The following is a 25,000-nucleotide window of genomic DNA, read 5'->3' on the forward strand; positions in this document are numbered from 1 at the left end:
GCTCGTACCGTTGACACAGTTTGACGCTACGGATGCCCGGCGTCGCTCGGAAACGACGGGGCGCGGCACGATCGTCGGAGAGACGAGGGAAACTGCCACGAGGTCGTGTCCTTTGTTTCTAGAAATGTCTGGAATTCTCTCGGTCGGTTTGACGCGTCAGTAAAAGTACTTATCAGTTTAGATAGAAATAAAACGCACTGCGGGGCGAGAATAAGCGCCGCTGTCCTTTGAAATTCACATTTGTCCTTATTTGAAATCGAAAATGAATTCTTGACCTCGGAAAACTACAAAACTCTCAAGATCTTTTGATTGTATCGCGATCTTCGTCAGCCGTGACGGTTTTCCTCGTCGTCTTGTTGGACTCGTTGGACTTGTAGACATAAAAAAAAAAAAAACCACCAAAAACCCGGGTGATAATGCACAGATCTCGCTGATTCTTCAGGAGAAAATCGCTGCGTCGAAAACTGTCCCGCGACAGCGTTTAAAAAAAAAAAAAAATGCTGCTTTTAATGAATATTTCAAATGTAATTCATAGACCCCTCCACCTCCATTAATTTGGGCGCAAAGTCAGAAAACGTGAAACTGGAGCGTGAGAGCTCAATCGCAGTAAACGAGGAAGCATTATTAATGCAGGTAGTTCATACCGGAGTGAGTCGGGGAGCAGCGATTAAGCTGCACAACTATGCATGACGGGTGTGACAGGATAAGAGGCGCGCACGCACACACACACACACACACACACACACACACACACACACACACACACACACACACACACACACACACACACACACACACACACACACACCTTTCAGTAGTAAGCGCCTTGAGACGCATCAGTCACGCCGAATGAAACCAAAACACACATCCAAGATTTTCTTGCTGTTTATTTCAACACTTAACAGTCAAGTGTGATAATGTGCTGACTGGCGTTTTTTTTAGTTTTTAGTTTTTTTTTTTAGGATGCTGCCACGGTGCGAGTGAGAGCTCTCTTTTGCTGCAGCCGATCTCGAGCTGTCTATCTAAGACAAAGCGAGGTCCCAAAAAAACAAAAACAACAACAACAACAAACAAAAAAAAAAGCACCAAAGAAACGGATCAAATTTAGCTACACCATTTTTGGTATTTTGGATACGGCGAACTCCACAGAAAACAGTATCGTCGGTCTCTTCTAGGTGTTACAAAGCTATTTACTTCTCGCCGTTTACAGTTAAGAGTCAAACGTGTAGGAAATGACATCACGACGTCCGGACGGAAAACACGGAAGTAAGCGGAGGGTTAAATGAACGACTCGGTTTTTATTTTCGGTTGTTGCGCCGTCGGCCCCGCGCGGGTCGTGGAGGAGCGCGGAAGCCGGGAAGCGCGGCTTTTTTGCAGGAACTATTTCCTAGGACGACGAGTGAAGCGAGTCTTAAAATAGGATTTCTCCCGAAAGCATGTTAAAAATCGAATCGTGCAGGTGTTTGTGTCCACAAATGTCCGACACTGCAAAGACCTCAGGTATTTCCAACTGCTTCCGTATATAAGCGAAACCTTTTTTTGTTCAACTTTTTACACTAGAAATAAAAAAATAAAAATAACTGCAATAACAGCTTTTCGTGGAAACGGCGCCCCTTCAGGGCGGCCGAAGACCGACGTGAAAACAAAATAAGCCGTGCTCCGATTTAAAGGGGCGCTGCGTTAATTTTACTCATGACGTTCGGCTCACTGGCCCTGAAACGTAATCCTCAGCCTGTGAAAATACATGTGTGAGCGTGCAATAGCAATGTCACACGTTTATTTATTTTTCATTGCTAAATTACCCTGATGACATCATCAAGCTTTGCAAATGGTTACCGAGCCAAGGCGGAGGGCGTTTAGGAGGGCGGGAGGGTCTAATTAACGATCGTATCCAGGAAATGTAGGATCCAGAGTTTGTGGATTTTAACCCGCAATTTGTTTTATCATCAGTTCAGTTGTTTTTTTTTTAATGTTTTTTTGTTTTTTTTGTGAGTAAAAGTGTATTTTTTTGTAAATGCCTTCCTAAATTTCTGCAGTACCCCTTTAAAAAAAAGTGCAAAAATGTAATTTGTTGTGACCTGATTTCTAGAAAGATGCCGCGCTGAATCTTCTTCCCGGAAGCTCGTGGGGTCAAATAAATAAATACTTCATCAAATTGTGATTGGTGATATTTATTTATTTATTTTTTTCTTTTTTTTTTTCTTGGCTTCTTCACGACTCTATAAAAATGTAACCTGCTTGTCCTTTCCGGCTTTGCTTACTTGAAATGCTCATATATAGCTAATAGAAACATGTTATTACGTTGATATTTTATAATCCTAAAAAGCCATAAGTTTAAAAAGTTGCGAACCGCTACGTTAAACAATGTCGGAACGATCCCGAAAGAGCCGTGACGACAAAACGAGAACCGAATGTTTCATTTTTGTTTTTTTCAACCTCTGAAATTTGACCAGTAAAAGACAGAGTGTGTTAGTTTAACCTCCATTCAGCTCCACCGCGTTTAAATAAATACGACTTTTTTTTTTTTTTTTTTTTTTGTGCTTAAAGAGAGAGACACTCCATAACGGGACAATATAAGTTATCTATCAGCTCAGTTTAGCCGGCGGCGTTACAGATCGGTGTTTTTTTTTTATACTCGAGTTAAATTCTCCAAAAATGTATTAACGTTCGTAATATCAAGCAGTTCTGTGCAGTCGTTTTATGATTTCTATGAATTTCAGAGACGGTATAGAGACTGTTCACTTTACTGTGCATTAAAGTACACTTGATGTTGACCATTTAAAGAAAACCTCCCGTTTTTAGACTCTACTGACAGAAGCAAGCGGTTACCTCTTTGTTAAACCTGCGATCGAGTACACCTTATAAAGTTAGCGCTACAGATTATACGTTGTTCTCAACACTCTTCTAGGCTATTCCTCCTAATAGATGGTGCTTTGTTGACTTTCCTCCCGGAGGTCAAAGGTCAGCTACGGATCAGCACGGCAAGTCGAACCATCTCTAAGCATGCTGTCCTTTCTAGCTTATTGTGCAACGACTACATATAGGAATTATTGCTTTTAGAATTACAGTGTCCATACAGAGGTGCATCTTGGGAAAGTTATATTGCCAACACTGATTTCTCTTGCCCCTGAGTTTGTGGCCTCGAAATTGCATAAAAAGTCCAACGTGCTTCTGAGTCTACACCAGCGACTCGCACACCGGCGGGTTGTCCGAGTCCTGGCTGTGCATGGAGCTCAGGCCCGTGTCCGAGTCCTCGTCGTTCGTGTTGCAGGTCTTGGACAGACCTCGGGCCTGCTCCACCCAGCCGCCGCTCTTCTCGCCCGCCTCCGGCTCGGCCTCCGAACTCACCGCGCCCCGCTCGCCCTGCTCGCCCTGTCCGTCGTCACTCAGCTTTTTGTTGGCGTGCTCTATCTCCATGGTTTCAACTTTGGCCAGCAGGTCCAACAGTTCGCTCTCTCTGGTCTCCCAGAGTGCCAGACTCAGGTCCAAGTCCCCCCTCATGGCGTCCAAGTCCGTCTTCAGCCTCAGGCCAATGTACAGACTGGTGTCCAGCTGGGTTTTGATCCTCTCCTCCTCCAGCGCGAGCTCGTTCTCGGACAGACTCTCCGCATCTGGCTCCACCGCTGGAGCGGCGGACGCGGCGAGGCGCGTCTCCTCCGCCGCGCCGTCCGCTTCCTGCGCCGCCGCATCCGTCGCTCTCTCCTCCCGCCGCCGCTTCATCCACCGGCGGTTGAGCTCCTCCTGGATCTCCCCGGTGATGCTCTCCACGAGCGCCTCGCGCTCCGTCAACTCCTCCTGCAGCCGGACCACCTCCTCGCACCGGCGCGCGTATTCCTCGAACTGCGCGAGCGCCTCCGTGTCCTGCCGCTCCGCTTTGCGCTTACAGTCCGAGGAATTAGGAGCGTCGGACGGAGGCTCCACCATGTATGTGTCCTGCACATAGTTCACGCCGTGTCTCTTGATGCGGTCGAAGTGCACTTTGGCCTCGTAGCGCTCGATCTCCCGGTCCAGCTCCTTGACCCTCTGGATCTGCTGGCGGATCGTGTGGTCCTGAGAAATCACCAGGTGCACCAACGTCTCCATCTTCTCCACGGAGCCCTTATCTTTAAAAACAGCCTGCTCTTTCTTCTTGTTCATTTTATCCAACTTCCTGAACGCCTTCCGGACGATGCGCCGCTGCTTCTCCTGGGACATGTTGGCCGCGGCCGCCGCGGCGGTCCAGCAGGTCCTGGCGGTGCCCTTGAGCAACCCGCCCGGACCGCCGGAGCTCTCCCGGCTCTGCACGACCCGGGCCTCGGCGCTGCGGGGCCCGTTGTTGGGCAGCGACGCCTCGTTCTTCACCAGCACGAAGCGCACGTTCTCCTGCTCGTCTCCCCACGCGCTCCACAGCCGCAGGATTTTGGTCTTGTTGGGCAGAATCCTCTCGAAGCCTCTCCATTTCTCCACCACGCAGTAGGACTGAGGGGCGCCGGACAGCATGGACGCCGAGACGCCCTGCTGCAGGTTCTGGTCCTCCAGGAGAACTCTGACCACATCGGCGCAGGTGGTGCGCTTCGTCAGCCCGGAGACGAGCTTCTCCTCCCGGCAGACCCACACCGAGACTTTCCCCTCCTCCGGCTCCATCTCCGGGGGCGGGGGGGGGGGAGGGGGGGGAGTTGCCTCAGTGAAACCTCTTGAGTTTGTTTGTCTGCTGCAACTCAAAAAAAAAAAAAAAAACCAAGCAGACAGCCTTATTTTGTAATACTTCTGTCTCTTCTTATCAGGAAGAAATGGATGAAAACCATGAATCCCCCCCCCCAAAAAAAACAAACAACAACAACCCCGGTTTCTCTGCGCTCCGTAAACGCGCTCAGAAGTCCGAACGTATGCGCAGCTCGTGACGCCTCAAAAGCAACTCTCGGACTTTGTCTTTGGAGAAATTAAATCCATTCATATGTCTTCTGGTGGTGTGTCCGCGCGCTGCTCTCTCTCTCTCTCTCTCTCTCTCTCTCTCTCTCTCTCTCTCTCTCTCTCTCTCCCCCGGTGGATCGAGCACAGCCCCGCGCGCGCTGCTCCGGAGCGGAGAGGAGACGTGCGTCCTTGAGTCAGGACGCGCTGCTCTGGTGTGTGTGTGTGTGTGTGTGTGTGTGTTGGGGATAAAACAGGAGGCTGGGACACGCCCCCCTCCCACCTCCACCCCTCCTCCTCCTCCTCCTCCTCCTCCCTGTGTGTGTGTGTGTGTGTGTGTGTGTGTGTGTGTCTCTCACAAACATACACTCCCCTCACCTCTCCTGCTCAGGGGGGGGGGGGGGGGGGGGACCTGCGCTGACATCATGAAAGCAGCCTTTAGTCGGAAGTGGAAGGTCGGCGTTCGGTGTGAAGATGCACACTTTGTTACCAACGCACATTTTTGTGCACGAATTTGTGTCTGGTGCGCTCGTGTGTTTCGGTGCCGGATCAATAAATCCGTAACGGTACAAAATGAGATTTATTCTACCGCCGCACAACCGGCGAGAGAAAGTATTTCTTCGTCCTCTTCTTTCCGAAGGTGCTTTTCATCCTCGGTGGGATGAAATCAAGCACGCGAAGGCCTCCATGTGAAGCAGTGTGATGTTGTGCCACGTTGTTCAAATCTCCAGCTCCGATTTTTGCACTTTAAGCTCTTTGTGACTTTAAAGAAGATGAAAACTCGGGTTTTTAAATGTTCAGTATTTCTGTAAAACATTAAATATTGATCAAGATTTGACGACAGCGCTCTGGTTAAACCCTGCAGCCGTCACCCGATACCGACCCTCGATGTTGTTGTTGTTGTTGTTGTTGTTGTTCTGTGGAGAGTGCAGACAAAAACACGTACAGACGTCTCGCGTGTCAAATAACCGGGTCGAGGCTGCAGTTCACTATTTACCGACTACGACTTGTATTCAATAGTTTTTATTTGTTTTTTGTTTTTTTACTGCAAAAGGGGAAATTAAAGAAACTCCTTTATCTTATTTTATTGTGCTGAAATATTTCTCGGGTAGAAAGTGAGTAAATAGTGCGAATCACTAAATTCGTCTCGATTCGTCAGCTGACCAGAAGCGAGTCGGACGTGTGAGGCGCAGAGTTCGGTCGTTTAGTCTCAAGCTTCTTTCATTACAATTTCTGACCAGTCGCTGCTTGTATCAAGCTTTTATTTTTTTAAATTTTTGTTTTGTTTTGCTTGTTTTAAGATCAAATCTTAGCGGCAACAATTTCATGCAAGTTTTAAGAGACAAGAAAGTGTCCGTGTCATTTTTGCGCACTTGTTTCTGTTGTCGTCGGGTTTTTTTTTGCTTGAAATGAGCAAATATCACAAGCCAGCAGAATATTCTGTCTCGTTTCTAGTGTTTGTGTTTTATTTTGAAAGGGAAGCGCGGCTTGTATGAAATTCAATGTTTTTCAGATTTCTTGTCACACACATTTTAGATTTTATTTTATTTTTTATTTTTTTTGTTTTAGGCCTTTATTTGTAGATATTAGTTCTAAACACAGAAGAATCAGAAGACAAATATTCCAGATTTGGCCTCATCTCACGATGCAACTCGTTAAAAATGTCAAGTTTTTAAGATTTGAAGAACTCGGATTAAAAAGTCTTGGTTCGGTGTGTTGGTCGCTCCGTGGTTAAGACGTAGCTGCGAGATCCTCGGTTTGGTTCCCGGCCAAGCCGGCGTCGCGGGTTGTTGTTTCGAGGTGAAACGGTTTTGTTTTTGTTGCGGTGTCAACATTTGCAATGCTTGTTTCTTGACTGTTTATGAATTTTTCTTTATTTACCTCTCTAGTTGGTTGCTTTGCTTGAAATGACCAGATTTCACTCGTTGTTTCTCGTCGGGGGGGGGGGGGGGGCCTTCACGATGTCCCGGCTAAAAAAGCCGAGAAGAACTAGCGCTCGAACCGCCTGCCAAAGCTCTTACTCAGCAGAGTTGCGCCGCAGTGTTCATTGTTGTTCGGTTTTCATCTTCATAATCTGCACGCAGCGTTTTTAGAGCTCAGCTGGATTGAACATAAAGCGAAAGGAAATCCATCTCATATAGTGTCTGACCTCCTAATCTGCTCTTTCAGGGCAGAATGTGGTCAGCGAAACTCATAAAAGGATTTATATGCATTAGGAGTGTTTTGGTGTGTGTGTGTGTGTGTGTGTGTGTGTGTGTGTGTGTGTGTGTGTGTGTGTGTGTGTGTGTGTGTGTGTGTGTGGCCGGTGTTCATCCCCCAGCAGGGACCATTAGTGTGTTTGTGTACTGTAACTTGGAATTTGGAAAGATGCATCAGATCAGGTTTGTTGGTCAAATAAACTTGGAAAAGGCATCTGGTGGGTATATGTGACCGCACGTACTCCGACGTGTGCGTGTGTGTGTGTGTGTGTGCGTGTGTGTGTGTGTGTGTGTGTGTGTGTGTGTGTGTGTGTGTGTGTGTGTGTGTTGTGTGTGTGTCATACAGTACTATTCATTGTGGTCCTGCATCACACACACTAGGTCTGGATGAAGAGGATTGTCGGTGGTGCGTCTGGGATGCCAGTTAAAACGCAGAATGTTTTTTCTTGTCCTTGATCTCATTTCCCGTGAGGTCGTCGCGTCCGTCTGACCTGCGGGCTTATTATTGGCTGGTTGTTCCGTAGTTTCCACAATTAATCGGACTAGAAGGAGATTTTGTGACACACACACAAAAAAAAAGACTTGATTTTGAGGCAGATGAGGTTTCTTCGTGTTAAAAGGGAGTTTTTCCTTCCCTCTGTTGGAGGTTTTTCTCCCTTAAATGGGGACTGTTTTCCTCCTTGCTTTTGTGGGAATTATTGGGTTCTTCTGTATAATGTTGTAAAGTTCTGCTGTAAGGACTTTAATGTGTTAAGTGCCACGAAATAACTTGTGATTTGACGCCATATAACTGAAAATGTACTAAAAGTTTAATTGAATTTCCTAAAATATGATGTCCATTGTTGTTTAAAAATATATTAAGAGATAATGAGGTGAAAGAATACGATTATCTAAGTGACAAATTAATAGAAATTATTGGAGCCGTTAATGCAAATATATGGCAGGAAGTGATTATTACCTCGAGTCTAAATATATTAAGTTGGAGTGAATTCTTTTGAGTATGGCTCCTTCTGGTGTATATAAAGGAAACTACATGGTTGAAGCTCGAGGAACCAGTTGAAGCTTCCCATAAGGTTTATTTGCACACAAAACAAAACCCTGCAATATCTACTTAATGACTTTTTTTTCAGGAGCTTTCAACTCGTAAAAAGGCCGTTGATTCTCGTAACCAAAACAGCAAATACTCGAGTACTTAAAATACATTTAGAGGTCAGAATCTGGTACGTTAGAAACACTTCAACGTCCCGGTGAGATCCTCTGTGGAAATAAAAAATGTATTTGTGTTAATTTTGTTATTTGACAATATTAAAAAAAAAAAAAAAAGTGCTGGGATTAATGAGTAAAGATAGAAACCAGGAGCACAGTTTAGAACTGACCATTTATTTAAACTGAATAGCATATGCGTACAAAGTCTCTACAAAGCTAGAAAATATCTAACATACTTTTAGCCATGAGGGGGGGGGGGGAGGGAGGATTTGAGTTACAAAGCAAAGATCAGACCCTGTGCAGAACCAATTGACACACATTACTAGCTTTTTTTTTTTTTTTTTTTTCTAAATGTACTCTCTTCTTCGCAAAATAGGATAAACATTAGAATATCAAAGATATACACAACATCTGTAATAAACGTTATTGTCACTTTTTTTTCTTTTTTTTTTTTTTATACAAAGCACCTTATCAAAAAAATACGCGCGGAGTACGTGCGGCGGACGTGGTCCGCACGCGCGCCCGGAGCGAAAAAGATTTCAAGGCCATTTTGGAATTGATTACAAACTGGATTTCTGTGCCACGTGTGGTTCCGGTGTAGAAGATATAACATCTAAAACTGAGCACAGACGGGACGACACGGACGACACGGACGACGATGACTGAGAAACTCGGCGGCTCACTCGACCTTTGAAACTTTTTAGGCGTCGAGTAAAAACGCTGCTTCGAGTGCGACTTGGTTATGACGAGTGGACGTTCAACGGTAAAGCCCTACAGCTGAGTCCTCGTAACGGTTCACAGACATTTTGAATAAGTCACAGGGGCCTTTCTATTTTTCACACAGGGCTTCTTCAGTCGGCCAACCAAGATGATAAGAGGTGTCCATATTTGTTTGTTTTTTTTGTAACGTAATAGTACTTTTTTTTTTTTTTTTTGGCAGAAGCTTGTAATACATCAGTTTCCCTCAGTGTCACATGATGACTGTCTTTGGTAAGCAGGTGGAAAATAATGTCCAGACAGAGGGTCGTCATTGCGACATCAGCCCCTCTGAGGCTGCGTGTTTATTTATCACTTCCATGTTAGGTGTCGGTACCTCGGCGTGAAGGCCCAGCGGTCTGTCTGCAAACAACGAGTTACTGCTGTGAGACTGAACTCTGGGAAAGTCCAAAGCAGGGGGACATTTTTTTTTTTTAAATTTTTGGAGAGGGAGTTTCCTGCCGGGATGATTCACCATTGTGGTGAAAATAATTGTTTGCGCAGCTGGTTGTAACCCTGAGAAACACCAGCAGGGGGCTCCAGGTTAACAGAAAAGTATCGTGGTTTTGGACAAGTGAAAAACCTAAATACTTTTCGGGAAGACTGCAAGTTAGTCAGACGGGAGTCAGAACTTAAATTTTTCTTTACCAGCTGCTGGCTCTAATGCTGCGTTCAAATGGCGTCGTATTTATCGCATACATGAGAAGAGTCTATATGAGCGGCGCCCTATTGTGGTATTCTTGACGTCCTACCTCGAAATTTTCTGTAATCCCAGAGTACTCGAGTTGTAACGGGTTTGCTGATGTTTGCAAAAGTGGCAGAGGCCGTGCACGTTGTTGGATGTCGAGCTAATATATTGTAATTTCAGTGACGTAGAGTTTTTCTTAATAACTTAGATGATAGCCCACGTCAGAGGAAAATGTCGATCCTCCCAACGGCCTCATCTTTTCCTTCAGTGCCTTTGCATTTCCTGCGTTATGTTACCCCCTCCATTAGCTTGCTAAATTGTTAGCCTCTTTGGCTTCTAGACGCCGCCCACGTTGCCTAGCAACGGCGTTTTTACGAGTCCCCGTGTTGTCACCACGAGTTCCATTTGAACGCAGCTTAAATACAAATGTCTCGTTTTCAGGTCGGAGGTTTTCTACAAGTTCCTGGATCTTCTGGACACCACGTAGCATCTCAGCTGGTCACACTGGAAACGCAAAAAAACCCTGTGAGTTCTCGAAACTTTGCTATTCAACATCTGGTGTTTTGTAGGCTTCACTCGTTTACATGCACAGGATCTCAGTGAGTTTATATGATAAAAAATAAAAAAAGATAGAAATCTTGTACAGCTACTGTGAGTTATAAGTCTGTGAAGAATTTGAACTCTCCAGAGAGCCGCCTGGAGTCCCGCTGTCTGTTTCAACAAGCGGGTATCTTAAACTTAGCCGACTAAGTTATCCAGATAACTCAGTAAACCTTGTCTATAGCTGTCTAATTTTAAAGGAATCATTCTACATTTTCCTTGCTCAGACCGTTACGAGGAGATGGATACCACTCTCATATCTGTACAGTAAAAATCCAGCTACTGCCAGGAGAGGATTAGCGTAGCGTAGCTTCAAAACAGGACACCGAAAACTGGAGCATGAGAAACCAAACTGTGCATTCTGACACGAAAAGGCCTTTTTTATCTTCTACACACCATCTACGACACCAAATTACCAGGACATCGTGTGAAACAGAATAGAAATGTCTACTGCCGTTACCAGCCAAAGGCACTTCATGCTGCTGCGCATGACACGGACGAACCACCAAGACGACACCTGCTACAGTACACTCCATCAACGCTTTTTGGTTTTTGATTCATAAAATGACTTTAATTCGGACATAACAACATCATAGAGCTGGAAGAAACCAGCCTGGTAAGGGAACTGCGTCATCTAGAGTTAAAACACGGAGGTGCGAAATGCTTTTGGTCAGGGCGATATCATTTTGATAAGCAGAGGGGATCAGAAAGGTTCGAGACTGTTGCGGGCGAGTAGAGCGCAGTACGAGAAAGTCCTTTGAGCAAAGGGAAGAAAAAAAACCCGTGAATAAGTCTTCCAAGTTACGTCGCTCGATCAGCGTCAGCACCTGAGTTACACACGTTTTCGTGACCGATGGTACGATGTGGATTTGCGATTTTACTATGGACCTAAAACAGTCAAATTTTGTCTTACATTTTTTGGGGGAACAGAAAGAAGCCACGAGGATTGTGAAATCACAAATGTTAACGGTCACAAAGAAACGCGCGTAACTCAGATGCTGATGTTGATCGAGCTACGAAACTTCAAATACTTACTCATGAGTGTTACAGCTTCCCGCTGCTCCGTGCGCATTAATGTGCTGCGCTTTGTTTGCGCGCAACAAGGAACAGTCTCTGAACTTTTTGTTTGCCCCTCGTAATATTTCAGGCTTCCACATTTTTGTACCAGTGTGGGCTTGTCAACTATCAAATTAGCTGGTATAAGAATGCTGAACTAAGCATAATTTGCAAAGTGAAACCGGATTATGGAAACAGGAGTGTATATTAACCGACTGACTGACATGTTTCTTTCACTTGTACACCATGAATGACATATTGTTGTATAGTTTTTAAAACTTCACAGTGCTTTTCAATGGACTGACCACAGTAGGTTTTAAAAAATTATAATCCTTAAGATCTTCACGAGCATGTTCAACTTTGATCATATTCATTGTGAAGCAGTCAGACGGTTAGCACTGACAGCTATCGCCAAAATGAACCCGGATGGAAATCTTAAGGATTTTAATTTCATCACGGTCTCGACTTATTTATTTAAATCTAGATGAAGAGTCACCTTGTTGCACAAAACGGTACCTGAATCATTCAATTTTTACTTATAATTTCTTATTAACATAAATTTTTAGATAGCGATCGTGGAATTAAAATATAGTCTATATGCTACTATCGATAAACAATTTCCCAAAAAGTTTAGAAGCTTCTTCTTTTTTTTCTCTTTTTTTTTTTAAAGAAAACATACAAAAAGGTAAAAATTTGATTTCTTTTCTTTGGGACAAACCTCTTTTGTGCAAGAGTTCAGCTCACACAAATCTTGCAGTGTCTATCTGTACACATCCACCTCTATATTCAACTATATGATAATGCAGTTGTGTTATTTCCTCCTCTCTGGTTATTGATGATACACAGGGTCTGACCTTCAGTATCTCTAGGTATATCTTGGCAGATGACACACACGCCTTTACTTGTCACGGGGGTGGCGAAAATTTGTGAGATCGTGCTTTTTTTTTCGTCGTCTCGGTGGGTTGAATTTCCCAAAAACTGGTGACAGAAAAAAAAAAAAAAAAAAAAAAGTTTTTTCAGCAAAATACAAAATTTATACTGGGAGAAGGAGATGTAAGAAACCAATTAAGCGGGAGACGTGACATCTCCCGGTGATGTCGCGAGTCAAGATGTTCTAGGGGGGAAGAAAACACCCCCGGGTCGATTCTGATGTGTTTCTATGGCTGCACTGCCACTGTACTTTTTTTTTTTTAATTTTTTTTACAGCTAACGAGCTACCGAGGTTGGAGTTAATCAGTTTGTGTGTTGAAACGCTCCTGCTGAGAGGCATCCGGTGTTAATTAACAGAAAATTACCCCCGTTATTACTGTTATCATACTTCTCCCTTGAGTAGCAGTGAGAATGCAGCCTTCTCCTTCTTTACTAATTTGTTTTGGCTGAAATAATGTTTTTTTTTTTTTTTTTTTTTTTTTTTGTCGAATTCAGTTTCACCGCCAAAATATGGACATTAGTCACCAAGCAAAGGCCATATATGTGTGTGTTTGTGTAATTGTGTGCGTGTTATTCCTTGATGAGTCGATAGATGTGGTGCTGTGCTCCGTGCTCGTTGTTGGACACCTCGAACACACACGCCATACACAGCAAGGTCTCCTGAGTGTCTCTGTTGCTCACCACCTGGACGCACAAACAACGGACAACCAGGTAAACAGTCAGTGTAATTATAATATAAAACGCATGACAACAAAATATTACAAATGTACTAAATTAAATGGGCATTACTGCCTCAGTAGTACTTCAGTGAACTTACAATAGGTGTGCTAATTCTTTGTAGTGATTTTGTGTATTTTATTTTAGCCAAAATATACATTTTCAAGTAATAATCTGTCCCTCCAATTGTTTTTGTTTTTTATTGTTTTTTATTGATTGTTGCAGCAACACTTCTAAAAAATGTTAATGCAATTTGCAATTTAAAAAATTTTTTTTTTTTTTAATCATATAACGTCTTCTTTGTATCGTGCACTTTGATTGGCTGTTAAACGGTGCAGGAAACAATCGTGCAGCCACAGACTCTGCCGAATTGAAAACAAAAACAACTGCACATTTCTGTGACCGCTAAAAAAAAAATGTGTTAAACTTGAATAAACTTCTTCATACTATGGACCCGACGACAGAGAGACAAACCGACTGACGTCCTCACCAGCAGAATAGTGAAGTTCTCCAGCACACTGTTCATCATGTATTTCTCCGGCAGGTGTTTGAGCTTGTGGATGAAGTTGATCATGTATTCACACATCGGAGAACGACTGATTCTGTAGATGAAGCGCCCGTTTTCAAACCTCGCGTATTCCGTCTGTGAAAGAGACACGACATTACCGAATTAAATGTGACGACTTGCCATTAAAACCAGGAAGGATGCCGTTTATGGGTCAATTGAAAGTGACAGTATGAGTGATATTATGGAAAATGAAGGATCCAGTAAAGACTAAAAAGTCCGGATATTATCATTTGAAACACGAATTTTAGATGACTGTATCGTTGCTGTTTTAAAGTGGGCAACATATCCTGTTGTTTGAATTAAACTAAAGCAGCAAAAAGTATTGAATGTATTTCAGTTTTTGGACTAAAAATGTCATAAAAAAAAGTCATACTATAGTATGTCGTTTTCATATTTTGGACGACATACTGTAGTATTACTTTTTTTTCATATTTTGGACGACATAGTATACCACACAATTTTTAGGGGGATATCTTGGAAAAAATTAACTTCTGAAGTAACTTTTGCAGCACTATAGAAGTGTTGGTTGATGGTGTAGTGGTTAGTGCGCCTGCCTTCGGAACAAAGGGTTGTTAGTTCGAGTACGGCATAGCACAGTTGAAGACAATCAGATAACATTCTCAACAAAGACTTTAAAAACTATACTAAGACTTTTTTTTTCGTATTTTGGACGACATACATATAATATGACCTTTTTTCACTGAGGAAGTGTAATACAAGCTGTCGCCCACTTTGCCTGAAGTATTTACAGCTGTGCTGTTCTTGTGTTGATCGATTTGACTGTAAGAAGGACTTTCAAGTCTTTTTTTAGTTAAAGTTAGACTTTCTCTTTATTTATATTGTTTATTTAACCACAATAACCTATTTTAAGCTACACAGTTAATAAACTCTCAATGAAACAACGTGAAAACTTCCATGACTTGGCTTTAGTTAAGTCCCTTGTTTGATTTCCGCACACCAGACAGTCATTGCCAATAAAAAAAAAAATGCCCTGAATCGCTACTGTCAATCACGAGTTTGCATCCGTTCTCACCTCCACCTTCTCGACCACCTGCTTGCCGAAGGAGCAGACCTTGGTGGAGCATGTGATGGTCATGTTCTCCGAGCTCTCGTACTGACTGGTGACACCGTAGAAGGCCGCGGGGTCGTCCTGCACGTTGGAGTTCAGGTCCGCCTGGCAACCGCAGAGCAAAAGCACGAATATACACACCATCAGCGACAAGATGTTCACAAAACCCATCAACATGAAAACAAGTGTGAGAAGCAGCACTGCCACCTGTCCACCACTAAGGTTGGCCAACGCCGCCCTCTGCTGGTGACTCTCTGCCGTAACAGGTTCAAACTGCACAGTCTGCCTGAGGTTGACTGGATCCCCATAATGCACTGCAACAAGTTCAGACTTAAGTGACAAATAAACAAGAAGGGTTGCCTCATTTTCATCAGATAAAGCAGCAAAATAATCTCTAATACTCTTATTGTTTATTAGAGAAGAGTGGAGTGATGGTCTGGCCTGTTCGAGACTTAACTGTTCTGAAACCTTACATTTACAAATTCACTTTTTTCAGCTCATCACAAAGGAACAAAAATTTAACAATTTTGCGTATGTATTTCTGCTATTTTTTTCTTTGTGTGCACATTTCTAATATTTCTTTCTGTCACACTGGAAATGCACACTGACTTTTTTTTAGTGGGACTACTTTCTACTAGTTCTACTAGTTCCTGTGAAAATGATTCACAGTTACATCTTTTGATTTTCAACACTAATTCTCCAAAAATAAGTCATTCACATTCTGTATTGACATTTTTCTGTGTTTGACTCCCAATTTCATACATATTTACCCAAATAACACTGTATACTTGTACATATTTCAAATTTAAACTTTAAACAATGTTTGGCTTCACAGTATTAGTTTGCAATAAATGACTGACCTGCTGTCAGCTGCTTGTCAAAAAATTAAGTTTTTCCAATGGTGTGAAAACTACGAATGTAATAAATGTCCTTCCATTATATCGGGAAGAAAAGACAAAAAAAAAGCTGGACGACTAAAACCAACCTTTGAATGATTCGATAACACTAAAGTTAAATGGAAATTATGTTCAGGTGTGTTTTGGGTGAACTGGCCCTTTAAAATAGTGGGTTTGTTTTATTTATTTTTTTATCGCAGTCAAATATTTGTACAAATTTCTCGATTAAAAAAAAGACACAAAAAACAGTAGAAGATTCAACATGTCAAAAAAACAACAACAATATTCCTGCGTAACTTTGTGTCGTCGAAGCTGGAAAATGTTTAATCAGAGCAACGAGAACACGCTGCTCCTGGATTACAGGCCGGGAGAAGTCGGGAAGAGTTTGTACTATTTGTAATGAGTTCTCGAAGGAGCACTGCGTGTGTCAGGGCTGAGAACACACACACACACACACACACTAAGTCACCCACGTGTACATTCATTCACACACAAACATCAAACTGTGCTCTATTAAAGCAGCAGATTATCAGAAACGCGCTCCATTGTGGCAGATCTGAGAGCTTTTTAATTAAATTCAGAGGGGAGGCTCTCGACATGACACGCAGACACACTCTTCGTTTGTTGTCGTGCCGCCAACACGCCTTGTCTCTTCTGCGCTCACTGTATACCGAAGGCCACTTCAACAAGCCTTTGCCGCATCATTTCTGCCGTCCTGCAAAATTCGGCGCGACGGTGCCGTCGCCGTACCCAAATTTTTGGTAGTCGTTGCCAATTAAATAAATGAACCAGTGAAATGAGTCCGTTTCAACCTGAACTCTTTTGTATAAAAAGCACACGGCACAAGAGAAAGGATGGAGCCTTCGAAAGTAGGAATTGGACATTTAATGACATATTTGATGGCAAACCAAAACAATTCAACTGTGCCAAAACCTTAAAAAAGTAATTAACTTGTTTTAACGGTGGCATTTCTACAGCGCTGCAAAGCCCAGCTGCCTGAAATATGAACAAAACATTTAAATAATAAAAACCCCAAGATGTATACTTTAATATCACAAAAACAGCGAAATGTGACCTCGTATGTAAAGACGTTATTTCAAGAGATTTGAAAGTCCTATGGTACGAAAGAGTTCTGACAAAGAACCGCAAAGTGAGACACACACACACACACACACACACACACACACACACACACACACACACACACACACACACACACACACACACACACACACACACACACACACACACACACACACACGCAGGTGGAAACAGAACGACCTGTGAGTCAGAAGGTGAGCAGGTGTTCAAACAAAGCGACTGCGCTTTCATCAACCCACCACCTCCATTTCCCAGGTGGAAAGACAGAAGACACACACACACACACACACACACACACACACACACACACACACACACACACACACACACACACACACACACACACACACACACACACACACACACCTGTAAAGACAAACAAAGACATGATACCGTGTGGAAAAATACCGGAGAAAAGCGGGGTACGTGCTAACGCTGCTCAGCGATCACCAAAAATATTTTCAAGGGCAAAAACAAAGAAAAATAAAAGTTTTCAAAGTATTTCTTGAGACTTTCAGCTCGAAGCCGGCGCGGAGAGAGAAAAGAAAGAAAAAAAAAACAACAACAACAACAACAAAAAACTGGAGTAAGTTGGTAAGTAGGTTGAGCGTCCGTCTGACTCACCCAGAACTTGATCAGGTAGAAAGCGTTTTGCGGGCCCCGGCCGAACAGCTCCTTCAGGCCGCCCTTCTTCTCGGGGAACTTGTCGTAGATTTGCCGGATGTCCACGCACTCCAGCAGCGGGTCGCTGTAGCTCGGGCTGCTCTGGTTGATGTGCACGAACAGGTGCTTGTTGTACTGAGAGGAGAGAAAAAGTTGAAATCAGATGAGGGGGGGTGGAAATAAAAAAATTAAAAATTTTTTTTAAAAAGTGTAGACAGATGGGAAAAACAGCTGATTTCACAACACTTCATGAATTTTAGTCGTAATACGGATGTTTTTTTTCTGATAAATGCGTCACAGAAACATAAAAAAAAAAAAAAAATCCTAAATAAAAAAACGATTTCAAACAGGATGTAGTGACGTTGCAGTGTGTCAAGATTTCAGAAATTGGAGTTTTGTTAATTGCGATTGGCACTTTGCAGTAATATTTGTATAATCTCATAACATGGTGCTCCACTACGTTTGTATAAAATGATAACCGGAAATGTAGGCGAGCAAATGTGCGTAAAAAAATATAGTGATTAAAAACATTTTAAATGTTTTAAAGGTGCAATATTTACGATTCATCATTTAAAACGTTTACAAATCATAAGAAAAACTGTGCAAAAATACGTTAAAGACGTCAACGTATCGGTTCGCACAGTTGCGCTGAAGCTACCGTGCTAACCAGCTAGCCCCCGACCCATCTCGTAACAGTAATCGGTACCTGCAGGATTTCAGGATCTCGCTGCATTTGTTTGTTGATTGTTGTAATCTAAAAGCGGATTTTCTCAAAAGTTGTGACGCAAGTTGCGTAATTTGAAGGAACTAACAAATTAGCAAAATCGCTAACTCGCAAAAATTGCACGTTAAAGGAAATGATGATGATTTTTTTTTTTAAAGTACCAGAAAAAAAGAGTAAAATGTAAACACTTCCTCAGAAATATTTTACTGACAATCTTTATTTATATCGATCGCAAGCGAGGAGCTACTTTGGTAAATTAGGCGAGTTTTGTTCGGAAAAGGCGACTTTATGCCGCGACGCTTTTAGAAAAGAGCTTCTGTTGAGGAAAAAAAATTGTTCCTGTAAAAAAAAAAATTTGAGAATTTTGCAAACTTGCAAGCTCACGTTAAAAAAAAAAAAAAAAAAAAAAAAAAATGCCGAAAATTCATTCGACCGGCGTCAAATTATTGCGATTTTTTTTTTTTTTTTCCTGCAAAAACGTACATCGTAAAACCGATGCGGGAAACGTGACGCCCCGTTTGACAACAGAATCTATTTTAAAGTCATTGTAGAAGAGTTTATTTATTTATTTATTTTTGTTGTTGCTGTCCAAACAGAAAGCAACAAGATGAATGCCAGCTGTCTTGTGAGCCCAAGGTAGAAAAATGACATTGAGTCCGCCGGCGTGGCAGGATGACAGATGGAGCGAGCAGACAAGAGAGAGATAGAGCTTTACAAAGGTTATTCATACTCGGAGACACACAAAGGGCTCTCTGCTGCCGGGTTATCTGTCATCTCTGTTTACGGGACAATAGGGAGTGCTTATTGCAGACTGGCGCTCGGTGTGTGCACGTATATGTGTGTGTGTGTGTGTGTGTGTGTGGAGGAGGGTGGTGGTGGTGGTGGTGGAGGGGGGAGGGGGACCTGCACTCACCGCCTCCTGGTCCCTCTGCGTCTCCAGGAAAGATGAAAACTCCACCAGTCGTAGTTTGGTGGTGCCGATGGAGCGACCCTGCCACGCCGGCTCTCTGTGCGTTTGGGCCGCGGCGGGAGGCTCGTAGCCTGGACGACACACACACACACACACACACACACGCACACACACACACACACACACACACACACACACACACACAGAGAAAGAGAGAGAGCCCGTTTAACCCCACCCACTTCACCTTCGCCGTCATCGCGTCCAATCGTGCCGCAAACGTGTGAAAAACATCGGGGCCATTAAACTGGGAGTCCCGCGAACATACAAACAAAAAAAAAAAAAAGGCCGACTCGAGGTGAGATTAAAGTGAAAAAAAAAAAGCAGTTGACAAAAGTAGATGTAAAAACGGGGGGTAACAATGACGCGGTGAAATCCTGAAACCCACACAGTCCGTTTACAAAAAGCCTCTCTGCTCTCTCGTCGTTTGCTTTCACGTTATTGTAACTGGCAGCGGTCTTTTTACAACCCTGCGGAGACCACGGCGGGTTAAAAGGTCACTTTAACACTTTAACGGTGGAGGCGAGACCGGTGAGGAGTCGCTTCTGTTCATCCAAACTGAAGTCAAACTGAAAGTTGTTTTTTCTTGACACGTCGTTCACTATCAGCATCGTTCATAACGTGGTTTTAACCGAGAAAGAAACATACGCGAGAACGTCGCCCCCTGGTGGTGCAAATCAACTCTGACTTAGGAATTTTCCTGGAAGCTCAAGAGTTCGTTGACATGTTTGTTGATGTTTACAAAAACAACGGAAGACTAGATGGTAAATAATTATGTAGTAATTTTAGTGGTATCGAGTTTTTCTTCGTAACTTAATAATACATCTGTTGTTGTCGCCTAGCAACGTCTCATAACCACCAACTCACGACTTCCATTTGAAGGCAGAATTTGGGAAATACGTTAAGTTTTTACCGACTATTTGAAGGCAAACTGTTGCGTTTACGCTGACACATATAAAACATCACACGTGACATATATTTTGTAGCAATTGTATGTCTTTCAAGTTAATAAAGAAATATTTTTGGGGGGTATTTCGTCATATCATTAGTGCAGAAATACCCTGAAATATCATGATATTCTCTCTAAGGCCGTGTCTCCTACGCTTTTACCCAGCATGCAGTTCGGTTGTTTTTCTTGTTATTTCAGCAGCTCAGTTAAAAAAAATGTTGGTTTTGTGGGTCTCGACTGTCGCAGCAATTCTATTTTTTAACTATTTTATAGTGCTAATTCACAGATTTTCCACCAAGTTAAGCTGTCGCATAAAAGAAAAATCATCAAAACGTCCTCGTATTCTGTATTTTAACTGTAATCTGGTATTCTGTGAGAACTAAAACCAAATCTTTCCATAGTGATGTAAGAAGAAGTCAGATTGATGCCTTTTTTTTATTTTTATATATTTTTTTTTCCTCGTTCTGACCTCCGAACGAGACAAAAAGCCAACCGACAACCGGAGGCCCCGAACGAGGCCAGGCGGAGTCGCGAACCCCACCCCCCCCCCCACACCCCCACCCACCTCCCTCCCGCGGCGAGGCGGCGGCGCCAAATGGCCACCGGTCCCCGCGTCGCAGAAAAAGAAGGTAATTTGCAGCCGAGGCGCCTCTCACCTGAGATTGTGGTGGTTCCCGCTGTCTGCACCGAGTAGGCTTGCTGAGAGAACGGCTTGATGCTGAGAGAAAGAAGACGTGCACACGCACACGCACACACACACACACACACACACACACACACACACACACACACACACACACACACACACACACACACACACACACACACACACACACACACACACACACACACACACACAGATGAGAGAGCGTTCAGAAGAAAAAAAGACACAGTAGGATCCGGTCTCATTGTACCCGACATTATGCAGAGAGGAATTCTGCTCCGTCTTGTGTGAACGTGGAGGTCAAGAGCTGCTCCCGAGTTCAGTAAAAGCCGCTACACCCCCCCCCCTCTCAACCTCCCTCCACCCCCCCACTCCAATTTACTACCATTACCGGGCGCCGAAAGCGAAGAGGGACACGTGAACGGGATCTGATGTAGGACGAGGAAACGGCAAGGAAAAAGAAAAAAAAAAAAAAAAATGATTTCAAAATCCGGATAGCGTCTTAACATCGACGGTGATTTTAACCGGCGTGAGTCACGTTTGTTTTTCTGAATTGTCCTTTTGAGATAACCGCGCGCGCGAAGACGCGGTCTCGACGGCGGACGTTTTAGATGTTTACGTGTCTGCTACAAAACAAAAAACAAAACAAAACAACAACAACAAAAAAAGGCCTCCGTGTGTTTAAGAAGCCAAATTGGAACCGACTTCACTTTTCCAGCTTACAAGCGCCAACAACGAATGTCCCATCTTTGATGGTGTTCCCAGTGAGGAGAAAGAAGAGAGAGCTGCACAGCGGCAACTGTGATATTCGATCACCCGGTCGTTGTTTGAGCTATTTGAAATAGTGAATGTTACGTTTGCAGGGTGAGAACTTGCTTCTCTTTTCTGTTTTATATCATCATAATCTGAATATTTATAGTTATAGACATGACCCTTAAAAAAAAACGCCACCTTGTTTTACGTTTTATTTACGTATTTTGAGTTTTGTCTCGAGATATTTTGTCATTTTGTTCAACTGCCTCCAAACGACACACCGGTGAGTGTAAATGTCTACTTCAGCTTTCTGGAGGTAGTTTTGTTTGTTGTTCAAAAAATATTTGTAAAAGAAATAAAAGAAAAAAAGGATGGAGAAAGAAGCAAATTGGGCTCTTAAAATATGGGATGAACAATTTCAGAACATTTTACAAACAGAGAAATGAATATGGGTCGATCTAAAGTAAGTGTGTACGTCACAGCCGCCATCTTTCATAGAATATATAAATATAACTAAATATTTGAACTTTTTTTGAACTATTTATTCAAATCTACGCTAATGATTTAAGTTGCACTTCAACATGGAGTAAAATGATCCTGAATTTGTTTTCTTAAGATTTCTGTTTTAAAGTTTCCTGAAGTTAGAAGCAGCTTTTTTTTTTTCTTATAGATTATTATGACTTTATTTATTTATTTTTTTTAAGGAAAAATCTACCACAATAATCGGGTTTTTTGCCGCCTGCCAGGTTTGGTCTCAGAATAAGATCGTAGGACAGTAGAGTGACTGTTTCCTTTACATACTTAAAGCTCAAACGTTTTTTTTTTTTACATTTTTTACATAGCTCAGGAGGGCTGGAATAAAAACTTGTACTTTCGAAGCCGAAGCTCGGGTCACGTGTCAATCAACGATCGAAGCAGTTGACGCGTTAAAGTTACACAAGAGTGTGTGAAGTGAACGTGACTCACTCTTCATTGGCGGAGCTGGACTGTCCTCCAGGAATCATCCCTTGCCACAGCTGAAAAATAACACACACACACGAACACACACACATGAACACACACACATGAACACACACACACACACACCGGTCCGAGATCAAAAACTACGACTGCAATGCAATTTGTGTGTCCTTCTTTTGTGTAACTACAAAAATATCCTGCTTCCTGTGTGAATTTACAGAGAATAAATACAGTATCTGTGTGTGTGTGTGTGTGTGTGTGTGTGTGTGTGTGTGTGTGTGTGTGTGTGTGTGTGTGTGTGTGTGTGTGTGTGTGTGTGCGCGTGTGCGTGTGCGTGTCACCTGTGCGTTGCCGGGGAAGCTGGCTCGGACTATCCCGGGCAGCAGCTTGCTGTGGATGGCGGTGGCGGAGACGATCTGGGCCGAGGACATGGAGGAGATGCTCTGCAGAGCTTTCTCCTTGGCGCTCTGGTCCTGCACGTCAACGAAAAAAAAAAACCACACAAAAAAAAAAAACAACGTAAACACCGTCGTCATTACGAACGCACTTCGTACACGGACGTCGGGAAAAGCGGGAAAATTCCAAGAAAGCAAGTACGCAAGAAACGAACGGTTCCGAACCCGGCGATCCGATTGGTCGACTGAACATTTGGAACAAATCACCATGACAACACACCCTGCTCATCGCTAGAAAATATCCCTCCGCCTCCTCGGTGGGAATATAGAATTGGAATTGAATTTCAGATGTTGCTCCACAATGTGATTTTGATTACTTATTGGTAACTTATTGTACCGTCGCAACATGACATTGCGATAAATTGATACTTAAGCAATATTACAATATTGATTAAGTGGACTTTGAGCTGTTATTATCTGCCTGGTTGTCTTGATTGCGCAAATTAACATACAACAATTTAAGCAAACAGCACAAAAAATGTGTGTTTATATATTTCAATAGAACTCAAGTGCTGAAAGTCATTTTAAAGACAATAAAGCTCTGATTAAAAATTCCTGCAAACGCCGTACAAGGATAAAACAGGAAATTGAACAATTCACGTCAGTTTCAGCGCTTTTTTTTTTTTTAAAGACGATCTTGACAATCAAGAGCTCCCCCGTTTTGAAGCTGTCGTCACTTTTAGTATTTAACCCTTCATAAGCGGAGAGCTTCTGGAGGAAGTGGCTCCTCTGGCTCACTCGGGATTAAAGGGTCTGACTTTGCTTCGCCTCTAATTATTAGAAAAAATAACAGCGCTAATCGGGGAACATGTGTTCGCGTCTGTTTTGCCCAAAAAAAACCAACAACAAAAAAAAAAAAAACAGGGTCTCCCAAGTGGAGGACTCGGGGACATCCACCTTTGTCTGTTTGGGTGTGGCGGTGATGTGGCTCGTGGCCCGGAGGGGAAGTCATAGCAACGCCTCGGGGGCGAACAGCAAACACGCCGCACAGCAAGATTCAACACGTGGGCTCTGTTTTTTATATCATCCAAACTATAAAAAAAAAAAAAAATAACACGAAAAACTCGGGAGCAGAAAAAAAACCCAGCAGAAAATATAAAAGAAAAAAAAATTGATTTCGCTGGAGATTCACTAATTGGCAGCGAGAGAAAATCTGCTCTCTGTCGGGAGGTGATACCATTACAGGAAGGTCTGAGATGGGAATGTTGCTGGATTTTCATATTAAATACCAGGAAGCATACGGGTTTGATAACATCCTCGACCTGGACTCATTCTGTAAATAACAACCCCCCCCCCCCCCCACCTCCTCGCCCCTCTTGTGTGATTTGGTTTTATGCTCTTACATCACGCTCAGATGAGAAGATGAGATGTGTTATTGAGAAATCCATAAAGAACGTACATCGTTAAAAAAAAGAAAAAAAAAAAAAAAGGTCCCAAATCGACAGTTTCTTTCGTAAACAAGCTGAGAAAAATGTGTTAAAACAAACACGGCGCTCTAGTTTTTAGTAAAACGTCACTCAGGCACGATTAACTGTTTTTTTTTTTTTTTAAGAGGGACTATTTTCACGTGCGGATTGATACGCAATTGGTCATCTAGTGTACTATTTGAGATCATTGGGAATTTAAATTCATATGTATATTTAGGACATTTTGGGGGATTTTCACTCTTCCCACCTGTTGGAAGATAGAAATGGTAGAAATGATAAAAGAAATAATAGAAAATGTGCTAAAATCTGAGACATCAACACAAGATTTATTTTTATTGGGTTATCATTCTGAGGCAAAGAATTATCTGATGCGTTGGTATTTTCTTATATATATATAAAATAACATTTAAATTCTAAGCTGGGTCTTTATTGAATATAATGTATAAGGATTCATTTTCATTCTGCTACACTGCACACGTGCATTTTTGACACTGCAGTGTGTTTTATAAAATCACGTTAAAGACGACAGCTTCATGCACTGATACTGTATCTATAATGTGCGTTAGATCAATATTGATTCGTAAAACCTTTATTATCAGCTGTAATGAGCCGCGTGCCGTTTATTTTATGGCAGCAAACATCAGCCGGGCCCTTCGTCTTTTGTTTCCACTCACGGCTCCGACTGCATTACGTGAAGTTAATTACAACCAACAGTGAGGAGGAAGAAGAAGAAAGAGGAAGAACGGTGAGGACGAGACGAAGGAGG

General features: G+C 42.8%; 2 protein-coding genes across 3 annotated transcripts in view; both read right to left on the reverse strand.

Annotated features, from left to right (window-relative positions):
• Positions 1–869: 869 nt before the first annotated feature.
• On the reverse strand, positions 870–5,087 carry rassf10a (Ras association domain family member 10a). Its single transcript, XM_069715163.1, has one exon. It carries the CDS (start codon positions 4,621–4,623, stop codon positions 3,178–3,180), a length of 1,446 nt encoding a protein of 481 aa, XP_069571264.1. The 5' UTR covers positions 4,624–5,087; the 3' UTR covers positions 870–3,177.
• Positions 5,088–9,486: 4,399 nt separating this feature from the next.
• tead1a (TEA domain family member 1a) overlaps positions 9,487–25,000 on the reverse strand; it is a 45,317-nt gene continuing 29,803 nt past the window's right edge. For both annotated transcript variants that reach the window (XM_069715196.1, XM_069715195.1), the window contains 8 exons: positions 22,694–22,825; positions 22,359–22,408; positions 20,632–20,693; positions 18,973–19,100; positions 17,297–17,470; positions 14,640–14,780; positions 13,529–13,681; positions 9,487–13,005 (listed from right to left, as the gene is read on the reverse strand). In XM_069715196.1, the coding sequence (XP_069571297.1) occupies positions 12,892–13,005; positions 13,529–13,681; positions 14,640–14,780; positions 17,297–17,470; positions 18,973–19,100; positions 20,632–20,693; positions 22,359–22,408; positions 22,694–22,825 (954 nt within the window). In that variant the 3' untranslated portion in view covers positions 9,487–12,891. The remainder of the gene's footprint in view (positions 13,006–13,528; positions 13,682–14,639; positions 14,781–17,296; positions 17,471–18,972; positions 19,101–20,631; positions 20,694–22,358; positions 22,409–22,693; positions 22,826–25,000) is intronic.

This window comes from Brachyistius frenatus, unplaced genomic scaffold (assembly GCF_029030835.1).
Source record: "Brachyistius frenatus isolate BFR_SWC_R1_liver_20210118 unplaced genomic scaffold, ASM2903083v1 Contig_139, whole genome shotgun sequence".
Taxonomy (NCBI): domain Eukaryota; kingdom Metazoa; phylum Chordata; class Actinopteri; family Embiotocidae; genus Brachyistius; species Brachyistius frenatus.

What these genes read in the sequence shown, in the direction of transcription:
- rassf10a (XM_069715163.1), bottom strand. Translation starts at nt 4,623, where the DNA reads ATGGAGCCGGAGGAGGGGAAAGTCTCGGTGTGGGTCTGCCGGGAGGAG.